This window comes from Chroicocephalus ridibundus, chromosome 4, assembly GCF_963924245.1.
Source record: "Chroicocephalus ridibundus chromosome 4, bChrRid1.1, whole genome shotgun sequence".
In the NCBI taxonomy this organism is placed as follows: Eukaryota; Metazoa; Chordata; class Aves; order Charadriiformes; family Laridae; genus Chroicocephalus; species Chroicocephalus ridibundus.
The window spans coordinates 33451354-33470344 of record NC_086287.1 but is presented as its reverse complement, the minus strand read 5'-3'; the positions used below and the strand labels follow the sequence as shown (position 1 = coordinate 33470344).

At 37.7% G+C, this 18991-nt stretch overlaps 1 protein-coding gene across 3 annotated transcripts in view; it reads left to right on the top strand.

Annotated features, from left to right (window-relative positions):
- The window catches only part of NUBPL (NUBP iron-sulfur cluster assembly factor, mitochondrial), an 86931-nt gene that overhangs the window by 1257 nt on the left and 66683 nt on the right, over positions 1-18991 (top strand). Inside the window, exons 3-4 of one of the 3 annotated variants that reach the window (XM_063331773.1) lie at positions 3059-3093; positions 15927-16017. In XM_063331773.1, the coding sequence (XP_063187843.1) occupies positions 3059-3093; positions 15927-16017 (126 nt within the window). Of the gene's footprint in view, positions 1-3058; positions 3094-8738; positions 8826-15926; positions 16018-18991 lie in introns of those variants that run through there. The other 2 variants (XM_063331775.1, XM_063331774.1) reach the window with 2 other exon arrangements.

The window sequence follows — 18991 nt, the reverse complement described above, 5'->3', positions numbered from 1 at the left end:
CACTAACACAGACCTTCACCTCTGTCAAGTCCCATTGCAGCCATTGAGAACCTACGTGGGTACAGAGGTCTTGGCTTTAAATGAAGTGCAAACTGAGCAGACAGCTTTAAAATAATATCTTCATAGTAGAGTAGTGCTGTCCTGGGACAGTCCGCTTTCTTAAGAGGCGATGTAAGCTGAGGTGTAGGAGATCATAGGCTTGTGCAGTGACACGGTTCCTCCTTCCCTAGCAGCGTAGGCGTGCCCATACAGTGTTCCTCTGTGCTGTGTTGGCATAGTCATGTGCTCTGTAGAGGATGCTAATATTTGGAAGGTTTCAAAATCAGGTCTCTGTCCAATTTTCTCAACTACTTGTATAGGCATTTCATAAAAAAAAAAAAAGGTGAAACAGAAGTTATAAACCACACAAGATGATCAGAGCCTTGTGAAGCACCTTGAACTCTTCTCTCAGCCCCACTATTAAATTTTTAATTAATTTTTCTCTAACTGTGCAGTTCCTGGGTGTTTCAACAAGATAGTACATAGGTTACCAGTACTGCAGAGGTTTGCTTGAACTTAAAGATGACACTGAAGGTAAACCTCTTTGAGAAGATCTCTGTAAAATGTTAGAAATTTGTTTAGAGATCTCGTCCTTAGTATCTATATTGGAAGACAGTCATACTTGAGTTGAATGTTGTCTACTGTTTGATTCCATTTGCTGTGAATAACACATCGATGTAGCTCTTAATTTCTCATTTTGTGGTTTGTATTTCAGCCATGCTTGAAAAGGACTGACAGTCTAATGAATACTAGAACAGACAAGCATGGTATCTGTAGTAAGAGTAACTACTTTAAAAAAAAAAAGTATTTTTTTCTATATATAGGATACACTTATATACTATTCTGTACTTAGGATACATGTTCCTGTACAAAGACATGCAAAACAACTAACGCTTGCATTTCTTGATAATGTACCTTTTGGTTGATGGTTATACTTCATAGGCTGGTTGTTTCAGGTTACTGAAAATACCAAATACCTGTTTGTAAATCAACAATTTACAAAATCAACATGATTTGAACAATAGCTGGATACTTAGTGTTCTATGTTGAATCCCAATCTTGCACTCCATTGTCTTTGTATTACTGTCAGTTCCAAGAGGGCATTGAGATGCAGTGTAGGACCTAACCTGAACCTAAACATTCATGTTGGCCCTAACTAGTAAGTTCCCATAACCAGGAGTGCAGTGGAACAGGGCAGATACATTCCAGAAGTTCAACACAACTTTATTTATTTATTTATTTATTTATTTATTTTTTTTACAACTTCACAGCAGGCTCTAAGAGTCGTCACTGTGGTATCTCCGCCCATGCTAAACCAGCCAGCCGATACCAAGAATGATGCACAGGGAGATCTGAGTTAGTCTTCTAGAAATCAGTACAAGTCTCGGAAGGTGTATTAGTTTGGACTTCGTAACTTCCAAATCTGAACTGGCCACCTAAAAAATTCAGGTTCTCCTGCTATATTATTCCCTTTTATCCCTTTTATTCCCTGTCTCCCTTTTATCCCTTCAATAGTCAATACCCTTTATTGAAGGAGCGTTGTGGATCATACTTTAATTTTCACACATGATAATTGTGTAGGAAGAAGATAGATATCTGAAGTGGTTTTAAGACAGTGTGTGGAGTAACTTGGTGCTTCCTTTGTGCCTCTTCAGTCATGAGCTATGGTTGATTTTATTTCTTTTTTTTTATTTATCATTGGTTTGCTTGTTTTTTCTCCTTATCTGTGATTTGTAGATTGGTCTCCAAGTTTCAGAGGATGCATTTTCCTCTGATTGATTCAGGGAACGGTTAATCAATCATCAGTTTAAATAGCAAACTGAAGAATAAAATCTATATGCTTTATCGTCTTAGGAGTAAACAGTGGCTGTGTGCTTCTTAAGGAGAGTTGTACAGTTTTCTTTGTTAACCTCCTCACCATTTTGTTTAAAGGAACTTGTATTTCTCAATACTAAATACTTTAAGTTGTGAACCTGACTCCCCAGCTTGTTCTAAGTACCTTCATAGTCTTCCAGTGGAAAAAGGCTTGACTGCAGCTTATTTTTCTTAAAAGGCGCTGTGGAATGAGGTACAGCAATGTGTAAAGGAAGCAAAAGATGTTATCCAAGAAAGAGGTGTGTGTTTGTTTTGGTTTTTTGGTTTTTTGTGTGTGTGTGTGTGTTTTTCCTGCAAAAGATGTTAATGCTTGGATCATAACAATTACTATTTGGTTATACTGAAGCTTCTAGGAGGTCTTCCAACACAATTGAAGCTGGTGAGCAATTAAAAGATACCATTTCTTGCATGTGCTTTTCAGTTATGGAAGTTAAGTGTTGATGGAAATGTAAAATCTGTGAACAAACTCACAGTCTTTTAATGGCTGGTTTTTTTGTTTCTTTAGTTGTTACAGATGCTTTCAGAGTAGGTGAGACTTTGTTTTCTGACATAAAAATCAAGCGAAAAGCATGCATTGCACCTTCTTCCAGAAAATATCCACGTTTAATAAATCACATGAAATCAAAAAAGGGATATGAGCATCTTTCTGGTCACTGGCCTTTAACAGTTCAGGTCAATACTTACCTAATCTCTAGTTTTAATAAATTTAATAACAGACTGTGGTGAAGGTTACCTATGGTAGGGTTATTTTAGTTTTGCAGTACAGTGTCCACTTTTCAAAAGTCAAGTGGGCACCTCGAATTTTTTTTCTTAATGTCATCCTGTGGCAAAATACTTAGGTTGTATTTTTTATTTTGTAATGTCCTCTAGAAACTTAGAGTCTGCAGGTTTTTGCAGATCAGATTGAGTTTGGTAGCCTCTTAGCAAAGATGGACTGAAATGTAGGTGCTGCTGCCATTTAAACCACTGGTAATACTGTAGAGGTGCAAGAAGCTAAGAATCAAGATGATGAATGCAATTATTAGGTAAGTGTGATGTATTGTTACTATGTTTTCTCTTGTTAGAAATGGTAACATTCTAGATATTTAGGAATTAAGTTTTCTTGTGCTTAATGTCTTTTCTTTTTCCTTCCTGTTTCTTGCAGTAAACATAGCCCTCGCCCTAGCAGCAAATGATTCGGTAGGTGGACATCTAATTATCAGCCTTAATGTGAAACAGCTGTGTGAGTCATAAATAAAATGGTTACTGCTGGGGGCAGTCACATACATTAAATCTAAGTATTTACTCTGACAGTTAATTTCTTTATTTGTTTTTTCATGGAGTTTTGAGTTTATATTAGTTTGTTTATATTTTGTCAGTACCATGAGTGACTTAGTAGCTCTCATCTGTCATCTGGGTTTGGCTGTGTCCTTTCTCTTGTGTGTCTCAGTTCAACTGCAATTCTGCAAGGGTGTGTAGACATAGTAGAGGATATTTGTGCAGGTTGTAGACATGTAATAAATAATTAAATTCTATCACTTCAGAGCACTGACTTGGAAAAAATATGAGTAAGTGCTGGATGGTGTCCAAAACATTTTTTTTTAATAGCTCTAAAGATTTACTTTTACCAGAGAAATTAATGCATAAAAATATAAACAGCTGAGGATAAAAAGGAGCAACCTATCTTCCCTAAAGCTTGGAAATACGTTTTTTGAGTGACAAAATATTATTGCCTAATTTGGTATTGCTTGAACTGTTACTTGGACTATAAATAGATGATGGGAACCATTCAAATGTAAAAACACCAGGTCTTTGTTATGTCCACCTGCTGCTACAAGCTGGGAGTAGTTCCATTGTGCACATTTATTGCCACAGAGGTAAACTCAGAAATAAGCTTCACTTCCTGTGTAAGGGTGTATAATGAAGGTTTTGTACTCATAAAGCATTTATTAAATACAAAATATCCTCAAGTACTTTAATCTGGTAAATGTATCATCTTTTTCTTGTTGTAAAAGAAAAAACAACAGGTAGAAGGAGTGAGGTTTACATGCAGTCTGCACACTTCTTGTAGGAATTTTGTAAAAGCTTAAAAAAATTACCATAAACTCAGTCATACTTGATAAGAAGAGAGTGTTTAAAGCTGTTATATGAAAAATGTACTGTTTATAATGGCATCTGATCTTGATATTTCACAGTTCTTAATTCTGCGTTTTAAATAGGCTGCTGGAGTAATTTGTTTTCACAGAAAAATCTGTCATCTTGAAAAGCAAAACTGCTTGAATGGTTCCTTCTAATTAACTTTAGAACATGGCATTTGCTGTAATACTTTCACAAAACGAATGTGACCCTGCGGTGTGGTCTGTATTGTGGTATGGTCATTGAGTAGCTCCATGGAAACGATGTCAACTAATTGCATATAACTTTCTGTACCAGCTTAAGTGTTTTCAGATTTGTGCCTGATACTTTTCAAACATGCAGTTTTGTGCATCGTTTAAATTTATATTTAGATAAAGCATCTATTAGTAATTCTGACACACACAAGTTTTGGGATTATGCCCTTTGTTAGGAGTTAAACATCCGGCTTTAAACGTAATAATGTGATATACCACTTCAGTAGCCCATTAAAACACTTGTGAAGCACACAAATAAGAGAGACCATAGTCTAGAATGATTGAAGAGGTTGTTGGCAGAGTTATTTGGAAAATTGGAGACTTGAGAAATAGTTTTAAATTAAAATGAGCCAAGTAAGTTAAGTAAACACAGAATGTGCTAGTCATTTCTGATGTTACGATTATGTGGTGGTGTAAAATTAGAGGCCAGCTTCTGGTGGATGTTAATCAATGAAGAGCAGCTGAAATTGATGATACAGCTGTGACTTGCATGAACTGATGGTCACTATTTAGCAAGATGCTGCCGTGAAATTGTGTATTGATGTAGTTACAGGTTATAAAATACAGAATTAAGGTGGATTGAATAAACTCAACTCTATCTTGTTTTTTTATGTTTATCATGCATTTTTTTATATATATATCTCTAAAAAGATAATGATGGCATATATCATGTATATGTTTAATGTTTGGACTTGAATTTGCTAGTGTGTTCATTTGTGTACTCCCATTGATTTCAGTTCACTAGTTTCATGACTCAGGGTTATGAAGGTAATATCTCAGGGACCGTGATCCAGGCTGGGATTGTCCAGCGCTCTGAATTGTGGGGATTGATGCAATGTTCAGTTTTGTTACAGTGTAATAAATAAGGAGGTTGTTTTCCAGCATCCATTGGTGCATCCTGCTGAAGTCTATAGTGAATTTCTTTGACCTCACATAGGCAGCAATGGACCTCTTCATTTTACTTTTAATAACTACTGATTGTGCATCACCTTCCTATGGCTTCCCTTCATTGCTAGTGTAAGTTCATCTCTTTCTGGGGGAGCAGTAATGATTCTGTTAGTAGATCGTAGCTTCAGCAGCCTCCTGCAACTTCATTACGCTCCTTATGTCACTTATAAGCAAAATACAGATTTATAGAAACTGGTGCTTGGACTCGATGTACTGTTTAAAAGAGGAAAGAAAGGAGTCGCGAAGAGACATAGGTCACCGTGACAATAAAGGTCTGTGCTTCTTTCATTAGATACAGTCTGTTTCTGTTACGAGTTCAATGATTGTAAGTAGATTTTCAAAGCAAGTAGTATACTGGAGCTAAATGACTTCAAAAATAATGTTGTCTTCTGATCTTTCAAGTGTTCTCTTTCTAAGATTATACAGGTCACAGACTATTGAGAACAACTGTTTTCTGGCGAGGGAGATCTGTGGAAGATGCTTTCAGAGGAGATTGGATTAGAGTAGGTTCTTGCTGCTTTCAGCAACAGCTGTGACATCTTATTGTTGTTTGATAGTGAAGATTAACAGTCAAAGCATAAAGGAATTTTTTGTCCTATTGATAAAAGAAAGCTTCCATCTTCTCTTAAAATTCTACTTTCTCTAGTTAAAAACCAAACCCACTGTTTCTATAGATTTTTTTTTTTTTTAATTATGGAAGCTTTTCCAGTTATTATAGTGATGGTGTGAAGTATTAAGGCATTGACAGAGCCTTGGATGTTGTCACTGGCGCACAGTGTTGTTGGCAGAGCTGGGATTAGAATTCAGGAGTTCAAGTCGTGCATGCTGGTGCTCAGTCTGTGTGGCATATTTCTACCTCATGGTTACAGAGTAAATAATTCAAGACAGGATTTCATTTAGATGCCTGGATACCACGTCCAAGACAAAGTAGGTTTTTTTTGAGTTTTGGTTTGGGTTTTTTTTGATGCAAAGCCAGGGAAACAAGCAGGGCAGCCTCTTATCCCTCTCTAGAATGTTAGGCTTTCGGTACCCCGGGTTACCTGTTGTAGATGGATTAGTTAAGAACTGTATAAGGTCTTGTGCCTGTACCAAGACCTATAAATCTATACAGTGTTCTTTTTGTGTTAAGAAATAAAGTTTTACCCTTGTGTGCTATTTTTAATTGCTTGCTTCATTTGACAGCTGATTCTTTTCATTCTTTTGATGTACCAGCAGTCAGTTGCGCTCCCCTAGGAGCACTTGAGAAGAATTTTTGGGTTTCGTGCCAGGACGATTCATATTGAGACTAGAATGACTATTTATGAAAGCTGCCTGGCCAGAGACGATTTATTATAGTAGAAACAAGTTGAATTAATAGATGGCAGCAATAATAGGATAGAGATTGCTTGTTTATGAACAGAGTATTTTAGTGAGCAAACACCAGCTGTGCATGACTAAGGATGGCACAGCTCCAGTTGGGAGGCTGCGTGCTCGTGCTGTCACTGTAAGGCAAGCTCCCCACTCACATTTCCTTTAACTCTCCTTTTCTTCCCAGAAAGACTTACTTTTTTTTCCACTGTAGGATGAAGTCGGTTTTGTGTTGTGAAGGTCAGAGGAGCAAATAGTAAGACCACATGGGAACAAGTCAGTGTGTAGGCATGAGCGAGTGGCTTCTGCCTGCAAGCAGTGGGGGCGCGTGGTTAAAGGCGTCAGTTTTAGCTGTTGTCATCGCTCTGTGTCAGGGGCCTACAGGAGAGGTGGGGAGGGACGCTTTGTCAGGGAGGGGAGCGATAGGACCAGGGGTAATGGTTTTAAACTGGAAGAAGGGAGATTTAGATTAGATACCAGGAAGAAACTCTTTATCCTTAGGGTGGTGAGGCACTGGAACAGGTTGCCCAGAGAAGTTGTGGATGCCCCATCCCTGGAGGTGTTCCAGGCCAGGCTGGATGGGGCTTTGAGCAGCCTGGTCTAGCGGGAGGTGTCCCTGCCCATGGCAGGGGGTGGAACGGGATGATGTTTAAGGTCCTCTCCAACCCAGACCGTTCCGTGATCCTGTGATTGGGTCAAGCAGGCCAGGACCAACAACTGAAATACACCAAGGCTGCTTTTTATCCCGTGGGGGGGGGGCGTTGTTTTCCCCAGCAAACCCGCTGGTTGCTGGGCAACGTCGTGTTTTAAGGGGGCGGCGGCCGGCAGGGGGCGCGGAGGCGGGGCCGGGGGCGCGGGGGCGGGGCCACTCCCCCTTCCCCGCCGCGTGCTGCAGCCCGCCCCGGGCGGCCAGAGGCCGGGCACGGCGTGTCGGGGCGTCGGTACAGCGGGGGAAAGCTCGTGATCGGCTACGTGAAAAACGCGGATTCCAGCGGTGTCACAGTCGAAATGTGACACGGCAGGTTTAAAAAACAAACAAACAAACCCACCCACCACCCCCCCCCTCCCCCCCCCCCCCCCCCCCCCCCCCAAAAAAAAAAGACATCAAGCTCGTGTGGATATATCTGCCTGTGAGTATGAGGTTTCTCACAAGTATATAGTTATATAAGTTATAGAACTTACAGAAGTTATGTCGCTGTGAGCAGAGTCTTCTCTTAAGGTGGGTGGATTTTGAGTAGTTTTATTTTCTTCACGTTCCAGCTTCCCCCCCCCCCCCCATATTTGGCTCCTGTAATTAAACTGATCATCTACAGGATAATATTTGACTGCTGCATTAAAAGATGACTTCGCAACGTATATACGTTTCTTTCAGGTAAGGAAAAAAATCCACATGGGTGGAACAAAAAAATCCAATGGGCTGCTTTACTGAATAATTATTGCACGAAGGCAAGTTCTGACCTGTTTTGTCCTTCTCCTGTGCAGCTTTCCTAGTTATTAGGGTTTGATTTCTAGGCATCCTTACCTTTGTTGCTAAGAGAATTAGAAGACTTTAATTGCTGTAGATAAGGTGTTCATGCTTGTTTCTTGATGCTAAAAAATGTCAGTAAAGTTGGAGATGCCAGTTAGAATTGATTGGGGTTATCTTGCAATGACAGCTCAGCTCCTAGATTAGCTGAGAAAATGAGAGCATAAAGGTTTAAAAATCTTACTGCTTTTCAATTAAGAAATGAGTGAAATTAAAAATATTTTTAAATGGGGGCCACTTAAAATGTTTTACTTTACTCAAATGACTGTATGCTTAATATGAGGAAAATAAAAAAAATATACTTTTTTTTTTTTAAATATTTGCATGTAGAGTTATTTACCTGCATCCTGACTCTTCAAGTCATTGAAAGCCTAGTGCAGGTGTCAGAAAGGCTGATGTGAAAGGTGAAGCATGTTTATAATAATTTGGTATGCTGAGGAAGTGGTGAGGCATCTTGTAGAGGTGTAGTAATGTTTCGGGTTCTGTTTTGGATTTTGGTAATTTATTTTTAAAATGGTGCTCTATTGAAATTTTTTTCCCAATAGGATACATAATGTGCAAGAAGGCCAAACAAGGTTGAATTACTGATCTCTGATTATTCTGAAATCTGACTAGGAGCTACTGCAGACTGTTCTGGAAGAAAGTGCCAGAGAAGTTCTGTAGCTGAGAGAAAACTAGAAGATCTTCATATGAAGGAAAAGGTCTTTTAAACCATAAGAGGAGTGAGTGTTTAAAATAAGTCTGCATTTCTCGGATAGCAAGTGAGAAAACTGTGGTGGTACTTCTTTGGTTTTAATCCAATTTACAGCTAGGCACTTAAATAGTGTGCAGCTGAAAGAGTTAGGGAATTAGGGATTAAAAGATGGCTATTCAGTGTGTCAGTATGTCAAACGAGGAATCCAGAGTCTATCCTGATTTTAAGTTCCCTTTTGTCCTGTGTGTTGCTACTTGCAGTTTGGGATTAGCTTTAAGTCTATAATGACATTAAAAGGGTAAATTGAGAGTCCTGGTAGTGGATTAAGAGCACCAGCTTTAAAAATAACTGGCACCTTCATTTAGCAAAGCTGGAATTTCTGTCTTTGGAATGGGCTGCAGCTGCTGAGTATTGGGAGTGCTTCTATGTAGGGAATCCTTCACTGTATAGAACGATGACAGCTCATTAACCTGTGCCTCCATCCCTCCTGGGCTGAACACCGGGGAATTCTGGTGGTCTGCAGAGTTTACTTCGAAGTAGAATACCATCCGCAAACATCCAGTGGGGATATATATGCCCTACCAAGAATGGAAAAAAAGTCTCAGAAATGATAAGCAAAAATGAAATTAATTAAAGCTGTCAAAGAGTCTCTGGATGTTTAGCAGTAACATAGGCTATGTTGATTAACAGCTATTTATAGCAGCCTTTTATGAGCTGTCGTTTTTTTTTCTCCTCCCCACCCCCCCGACCTTCTTTCTCTCCTTTGACATGAAGTCTTTTATCAGGCTTGTTCCTCAATAAAGCATTTGGCAACTTGGAAGAAATCAATGAATATCACCAGATTCTCCACTGAACGCAGAAGTGTGCCTGGAGGGTTCCTCTGTGATATATGAATGGAACTGGTTGCATTTGGTTGAAAAATCTCTTATTGGAAATTTTAATTGATTTCATAGTTAACGTTACCTGAAAGACAAAAAAGGGAACCTGCATAAAGTGTATCGGAGAGACTAAACAGCTCTTAAGTGTCTGCTAAAATAGTTAACAGGAGGAAAGTTATGGATCACTTTGTCATTAACATAGACCTATGTCATCTATACAAGGACCACATATGGTAACTCACCTGCCGAAGAGAACAAACATAACAGCAATTCAATAATTTTGAATCTGCATAAGGAAAAGTGAAGGAGGCAAAACTTACTGGGTTTTTAAGAGATCTCTCTCTGACAATATGTTGAAGGAATGTGTTTAATACGACCTTTAACAACTTTATTTTAATTTTTCCCCCCAAAAGGATTTATTACAACCAAGTTCAGAGCTTGGAAATTAGTAATTCAGAATGCAGCTATCTTGCAAATCTCTTTTGCTCACAAGGCAGTGGCCAAGTTCAAAGGCTAAACTGAACTTTAATTACTGTGAGAATGTTGCCAGAGAAGTTAAAGGAAAGGATGTTTTTAGTGAGGTTATCTGTGCCTGCAATTTGTACGCTGCACAAAATGAAGCTGTAGGATTCTCACCTTTCAGGAATATGTGCAAGAGTATCTTCTTTATCTATTGATACAGCGTTTGGTTTTCTTGTAAATACAGAATCTATACCTGGTGACTGTGAAAACTTGTTTTAATTTCTTAGTGTAGGGAGAGAAGTTTCTAAATCAGAATGAAAACTTTACAGTGCTTGTACTGGGATAAGAGAGGCAGTGGTTATATAGATGTACCTTATGCTGAATATTTGTCACAAAACTTTAGAGGTCTAATCGGGCAAATTAATATCTCATTGAGAAGACTGATGATAGTGAAGTAAAAAGGATGATGTAATCAATGATGTACAAGCAGAAGAGGAAGAGGAGTTATAATTCTTTACCACCATCCTTTATCCTGCAAACTTATTTTTTTTGTGTGTTCTTGAGCTCACTAGTGGTCAGATGAGCCTGTGACAGTTGGCACTGGTACTGCAGAAAGAGCAAATCCTAGCAGTAGTTAGCCTATGGTAGGGAGCCCTTAGCTAGAGAGGGGAGAAACCTTAAAAGCATTGATAAGAAGATAAATGGGAACATCTGTGAGTGTTTTAAGTATGCCTTTTGCTGAATAGACCAAGAGAGTGCTTTTGTGTTTTCATGTGCCGACAATGTATTTATTTCTAATTTTGTGTTCTCTCTACCTGATGATATTGGTAAGGATGTCACTCAGGTGGTAATTCTGCACATGTTAGTTTAGTGTATTTTTTCAAAGTAGATTGCCATATGTCCAGTGATGTGGAAGAACATGATTAAATCATACGGGAATGGTTACATGGTCAGTTACATTTTGAGAGCTTAACCTGTTCAGAACTTGCAGTAAGGCAACAAAAAAATATGGGTCTCTAGAAAGTATTTTCCAAACGTAGTAAGCTTCAACACTGACTCAAACTTCCTTCCGCAGCTGGGCAGGGGGAAGGAAAAGGACAAATGTTAACTTGAGAACAGCTGTTTTGAACTTGGTTATTGCTATGCCAGCTGGAGAGATGGAATTCTGTTTGTTTAATAGCGCAGGATGGAAATATTTTTATAAGGAGAAGGTGGAGCCATGAGAAGATGGTGGAGTTGTGTGGTGAAAAGGGTGGTGAATCCTTTTGCTGCAGAGTTCTGAGGGTGGCTGTAGCAGTGGTGCGTGCTGCGCTCTGAAGAACACTTAGAAGCAGGGGGACTTTGATGTGTTTGAATGTGCTTTGAGTGCTGCATTTCTGTCTGTATAACCATCGTGTTACTTAACTAGAAAAATGATTTAGTGTTGGTATGCGATGTATATGCATATGAAATAATGTCAGAGGACATTAGAGGAATCCTAGAATTTGGGTTCTTTTCTTTCTTTATTTTTTAAGTTGCCTTCTTCATCCTGCATGTGATCCTCTGTAATTTGTTCCTTCTGCCCAGTTACTCTTTTTTGCCTTGTCTGGTGTTATGCATGTTTTTTAGGGTTTGTTTTAATACAGCAGTACTTTGAAAGATGTGCTGATTCATATGAGATGTGGGTTATATGGGTGAAATGACAATTTATTAAAATTTAATTTAATTTTTTTTATTAACTCATGCATCTGGATTAAACTTAACTCGGCATGAGAACTATCTGGTGTTGGTAATTTTGATTAACAGTTGCATGTGGTAGCATCCAGGTGTATGCAAATTATTTCATCTCCTGGGGATTTAAAACATTGTAAATGCTGGAAGAGATAATCTGGACTGTGCTGTGTCTGTCTTAAAAGATCTCTTGGAGCTGTCATAATGCTTTTTCAAGATACATTAAACCTTCAGTAAAGGTTTATTATTAGTATTCTAGGAATGCTTACATATGGCAAATGCAGGGATAGTTGGGAGAAACAAAACTCAAAACCTTAGCTTATTGGGCCATTGCTTTCTGTATAAGCTGCTACTTTTAGGCATTATGAAGTCGTTTTACCTAACGTGTTGAATTGCTTGGTGAAGAAAAAAACCTACCTTAGGCTATCTTTAATTAGGTTCTGCTAGTGATTTAAAGATTTTCCAGAAGACCTTTCTTCTATAATCCTGTAGAAAGCACCGTGCTTACAGGAACACTCGTGCTTCCATCGGCATGAGTTGTAGAAACTTGAGAATCTGTTAATTATTTTTCTGTTTGAAGACAAACGTTTATTGAACCGTATTCACAAACAAAAGCAGTGCATCTTGGAGACAGACATCTTTCTTACTTTTGATGAAGTGTGTAAATTTCTTTTGAGAAATTGTTGGGTCTATTGTATTAACTTAAAACAAAAATCAGGTTTGTAATTTGAAGTAGCAGCTGAATTTGCAAAGTCCTCCTAGGTAATTCAGGGGTATTTTTCCCCAGTGTATGTGTATTTATTCTTCATTTCAGGAAATTTGGTACCCTCGTAGATATATTACTGCTGACTCCTAGGAATAAGTGGCCTATGGTGATGAAGATCTGACTATGCCCAGGTCATGAAGTCAATCTAATTAATTTAGATCATCGTAAATCTTCAGTCCCTTTAGGCTGAAAACAAAACTGCTATGAGTTGTAAGATTGTTGCAGTTAGCCGCTCAGTGGATAGTCATGATCCTTGTTGGAGGGAAAACCCTCAGAAAGTTGAGGGAAAGGATGTCAGTCAGGTTTAAAACACTATGTAGATTTTTCTGCAAATATTTACTTTCATTTGAGAAGGAATTAGGTGGCACAGCCCTTAGATGATGTTTTGATGGGTTCGATCAGCTGCTGACACAGATAAAGGGACTGAGTCATGAATCTTTCTAATCTGTTAAAATATGCATTTTGTACAAGAACAAAGAAGCTGTAATACTGTTGTTGATGTCTTTGAAATCTAGCATAAAAATGTGTCTTTTCAGTCTTTTTGAAATTGCAGCTTTCATACAAGTCAAGAAGTAGAATAATTTGTCAGAGTAACTCCTGAACTTTTTTGTAATAGATTTCATAGGATGTTATAAGGAAAGAGATATTAAAAAAAAATCTAAATTAAATAATCCATGTAATTACATATGCTTTGCTCTGTTTAATAAAAAAGTATATTGAGTAACAACCCAAATTTGGTTGATTTTTGTAGTAAAAACCTGCTTTTCAAAGTATGTAGTAGATAATGCATGGTAATGCATTTTTTACATCTTAGTTGTAAAATTTAAGATGTGTTTGGCTTATGTTAGGTAAATTCGACGCTTTAAATTGTTCAGCGGTTAAGGATGTCTTCAGGGTTCAATACCAACAGCTTAAAAAAAGAAGGAGAAAGAAAAAAAGCAATACCCACAGAAAAAAAAAAAACCAAACTCAAATTATTACATATACTGTAGTAAAAAGGGTCACTCTTTCTTCTCAGGTGTGTAGGCTTCTATGAGCTAGTTTCTTTATCTTAATTGAAATTCAGATTTGTTTAGAAGTAGTGGCCTGAATACCTAGGTTTTTAGTTATCATGGTTTAATCCCAGCCGACATCTAAGCACCCCACAGCCACTTGCTCACTTCCCCCTCGCCCCCAGTGGGACTGGGGAGAGAACTGGAAGAGTAAAAGTGAGAAAATGCATGGGTTGAGATAAAGACGGTTTAACAGGTAAAGCGAAAGCCGTGCACACAAGCAAAGCAAAATAAGGAACTCATTCCCTGCTTCCCATCAGCAGGCAGGTGTTCAGCCATAGAGTCGTCTAGGTTGGAAGGGGCCTTTAAGATCATCAAGTCCAACCATCAACCTAATACTGCCAAGTCCACCACTAAACCATGTCCCTGAGCACCACATCTACCCGCCTTTTGAATACCTCCAGGGATGGCGATTCCACCACTTCCCTGGGCAGCCTGTTCTGATGCTTGATAACCCTTTTGGTGAAGAAATTTTTCCTAATATGCAATCTAAACCTCCCCTGATGTAACTTGAGGCCATTTCCTCTTGTCCTGTCACTTGTTACTTGCAAGAAGAGACCAACCTCCAGCTCTCTACAGCCTCCTTTCAGGTAGTTGTAGAGAGCAATAAGGTCTTCTTCAGGAAAGCAGGGCTCCATCACATGTAGTCGTTACTTGGGAAAACAAATGCTGTAACTCCAAACTCCCGCCCTTCCTTCTTCTTCCCCAGCTTTGTATACTGAGCATGATGTCATATGGTATGGAATAGTCCTTTGGTCAGTTGGGGTCAGCTGTCTTGGCCATGTCTCCTCCCAACTTCTTGTGTGCCCCCCAGCCTGCTCGCTGGTGGGTTGGTGTGAGGAGCAGAAAAGGCCCCAACTCTGTGCAAGCCCTGCTCAGCAGTAGCTAAAAAATCCCTGTGTTATCAACACGGTTTCCAGCACAAATCCAAAACATTGCTACATTCTCACTACTATGAAGAAAATTAACTCTGTCCCAGCCAAAACCAGCATGTTAATCCAGGTGCATTTTTTGTTTAAAAAAAGAACAACCAACAAACAAATTGATTGTGATGCCACAGAATATACTTCATGTTTAGACATCCTGTTCATGGGTAGAGATGCTGTATACTTGCATTAAAAGTCTCGTTATACTCTTCTTCTAACCAGAAACTTGATAGTTCTCCCTAAGACTTTATCTTTCTCTCCATGTTTCCCATCAAAACTGTGATAACAAAATGGCTTAATATATGATACCAAATTGCAAAAGCTTCATCCAAAAAACGAAGCATGCGTTTTGAAACACTGACAGTGAAAGTCTCATCCGGCATTGTTGGGAAAGCTCCCATTGCTGCCTTAACCTTTCAAACAAGCCTTTAAACATAGTTAACTTGCAATTTTACAAAATGTTTAATCGCTTAGCTTTTTATAATAGAGAACCTCGACATTCAGCACTTTAAAGGGCTTGCTCTTTACTACTTAATTTGTAGAACTTGGTAATTGGTAGTGTGTCTTGCCATCTGTAGGAAAAATAGTTTAATTTCCACAAAATATGTATGTATATCTATAAAAAAGCACACAGAAATAAATCTTGTAAGTCTAGACTACATAGTTGAAATAATTTTTATTTAAAGTTTATTGCCTAATGTACCATATGTAGTTGAACAAACTCATATTTTTAGCATTCTTTTGTGTAAATGCATTTGATTAAAATGTTATGCCTGCTTAATTGGCTTCAGAGACTTGCATTTCAGTATTTTCAAGATGTCTGCAAAAGTTTACTCTGGCCACTTAAACAGAACATAAAAATGTATTTTTTATCTTTTTCACATTCCTTGTAGTCAGTAGTGTAATTCAAACTGCGTTAATTCAAATATATTTATAAGTGTTGCTTTTTTTCTTTTTTTACAATACAATTTGCCTTTTAAAAAAACACTTGAATATTATTTCTGCATAAATGTACATGGAGTAGAGAGAACATGGCTTATAATGTTTGTTAATTTAAAGTCTTGTCTACATTGTGAGTAAGAAAATGTGCAAGGGAGGATTCTGTGTATTGAGAATTTGGATTTTGTGAAGACATCTGGCTCAGTTTGTAGAGACATTGTTATGTTTCATGCTTCAATTGCAATTTAGAAAGAAAGAAAACAGTGATAAAGTGTCTAAAATCAAGATCGTATTTTTATTTCTATGGGCGGTTTTGAAATTTTGCTTAACTAGTAATAATACATAAAGGAAGATAGACATTTTGACAAATAATTTGGTTTTTTGTTCCTTACACAGACAAAAGAAGTTGGTTTGCTTGATGCAGACATATATGGACCTTCAATTCCAAAGATGATGAACTTAAAAGGAAACCCAGAATTAACACCAAGTAAGTGAAAGTGATTTTTTTCTTGCTGTCTTCTTTGTAGAGGGTTGAGCATGGGCCACTCATTGCTCCTTCCTTGGTGTGGCACAGAAGGGATGCAAACAGAAGATGAAGACAGAGTATTTTTAAATTTTCTTATTTTTAGTAATGAGGTTGCTTTCAAAGCTAGCTTGTACAACTAGGAGCCTATTGAGAGTCATCTTTTTTATTTTATTTTGGTCCACAGGCTTTGTGAATTTCATGGATTATTACTAGAGACACTGAAAAGGGTAGCTAGGAAAGAAAGGTTATTGTCAGTAGTTTTAAACTTGCTATACAGGATCCCACTATAGAAGACCTCCAAATTAAAAAACAAAAAACAGTGGTATAGGGGAAAAAAAAGACTTATCTAGGAAATAAGGGAAGGATCCTTACAGTAGCTTGTATAAAATGCCATTTAAATGATTGTGCTTGATCTCTCTTTCTTAAGCCAAACACACCAGGCCACGATTCATTTTTATTTGAAGTTGTGTATTTAGGAATGCAGAGGTGGAGACTTCACTACCAGTAGATAAAGACCATGGGCAAAACTCTAGATTTTCCTTGTGCTAGGAAGGATTCTCGTCAGGGGAAAAGTAAATTCAGGTAGAAGAGTCTGGAGAGAAATAATGAAAACTTAAACTAGAAAGGTTGCATCAAGTGAGTTTACCATTCAGAAATTTAACTTCCGCCCAGATCAGCCAAGGGTGAAACTGAAGAATGGCTTTATCTTGATACTCTGTTCATGTGATGCTTGCGTGTAAAGCATTGTGATTTTTTTGAGGGTGGTAGGGACACTGAGGCGACAGGATTTGTTTAATGCTTTGTTTTGCCCATCCTGTGATAAACTGCATGTAACTCTAACAATTAAAGCCATGTAACCACAGATGAAAGCAGTCCCGCACTATAACACCTGGCCTACACATTAAAAAGTACTGGGATCCTATTGAAGGAAGTACAAACTGGCAATACCTGTTGACAGGGAGGGATCAAGGACATGTACCAGTTCAAACAAGACATAAAAGGGCTTCAGTAAAATAATCAACTGTAAATGCCCATTAATGTTTGTTGGCAGTAATTGCTGGGTAAAAGGGAAGTTAAATATCCTTTCCACTTTCTTTCATGCCACAATCTTGCCTTATTTACTCTGCTATTGTTGTAAAATATCCATTTGTTAACTGATGTTAATTTGTGCACATGCATGGGTGTTTCGGTGGTGGTTGTTCTTTAAGGTCTCACTTGGTATAAAGCATGCAGAATGAAACACTGCCAGCGTTTTTAAAGGGTGGTTATTGAGCTTGCAACGTTAGGCTCTGAAAAAGTAATAAGTGGCAAACTTAGGGTGTCTTATAAGGAGACAGAATTTTAATTATATGCCTATACCCTGTACACTGAATAAAGAAAAAGTAATGTATTTCCGTGTATGAATGCGCTGCATGTGCTTATACAGGCAACTGTCAAACCGAGTACTCTCTAGACTTAAGTGCCTGCCTTACAAATACAGACTTCACTTAGATTAATTTCGAAGAGAAGAGAGTATGTGGTTTTGTTTATTGGGTTTCTGTTTTATTTTTTGAAGTCAAGGCTAATTCTGTTGTGTAATAACTAACTAACTAAACCCTCTCATGCATCATCAGTCAGTTTGACTTCCTGATACAAATTGAAGTATTCTTGCATTGTCTTGTACTTTGGACCCCGTTGAGGGATTATGTCATACAGGCTGTGTTTTCCTGTAACAGATTTCTTTTGCTATGAATTTTGCATTTGAAATGCATTCTGCCACATGAACATAAAAGGGACTATGTTGTTGTGTTCTTCATATCTCTCCTCTTTTCCTTTTTATGTGATGTTGACTTTTTCCTTTCCAAAGGTGATCAGGTCAAAATTTGATTCTCCATATTTTTTTTTTTTCTTACTGCTTGAAAAATTGGTTAGATAACTTTGTACTTCTTATACATTTTGCTATGTATTTTAAGTTGCCTGGTCTATTTCATATGGTCATACAAATTAACTTGCTAGGAATGCAAGAATTTAGGAGTATATTCAGTCAGATATTAGGGCAGCTCAATTCTGTTTGTATATAAATTTCAGTGACTGTAGATATCTTGAGTATACAGCTGAGAATTCACTATAAGCTTTTGTCTTAACATGTTTTGAGTGTTGTTAAAAATACGGAATTCAATGTAATAGAAAGAAATTGGAGGATTTCCCTGAATTGAAATTGCTGCTGTTACCTTGTAAGCACTAACAGTTTTATCACTAAAATGTATTCTTTTTACTTCTGTGTGGAATGTACAAGCAAATATTATCAGGATTTAAGAACATACCTTATTTTCTAACTGACATAAAATGAATTTGTGTATTTCAAAAGCTTGGCACATCACACAAGTCTACTGAGAAACTCATGTAGTAACTCAGTATGAATGGTAACAGGATAGAATTTGTATTTCAGGAACTCTGTTCACTTCTCTGTGCACTTTTAACTCTTGAGTCGATGAAGCTGTAGAGTAACAACAATGAAAATGTTGGCAAAGTAGCTGACATTAAGATGATTTCATTATGAAAACGAATTTGGAGGACATAGGAAGCGTTAATTGTGAGCTTCAAGGATTCCTTTAATGAGTGACAGATAGGATAAGCTTGCAAGGAAATGATCCATCATAGGTGCGTGTATATATATATATGATGTGTATATATAGGTGTATATATAAATGTATAGATATAAAAATATGTGTTACCCTTGTATTTTGGTATAATGAGGTTTAGTGTTATTTTAATATTTCTCACTTCATCTTCAAGAATAAAACATAAACTCTGAACTAATATTGTTTTGTACAGTAATTGGGCAACAGTTCTGTGTTCAAGACGTGGATTAACAATGTATACATAACAATAAGTCAATTAAAAATATTTTAATAGCATATAATCAAAAATTATCCTTATAGTCTATTGCTGTCTT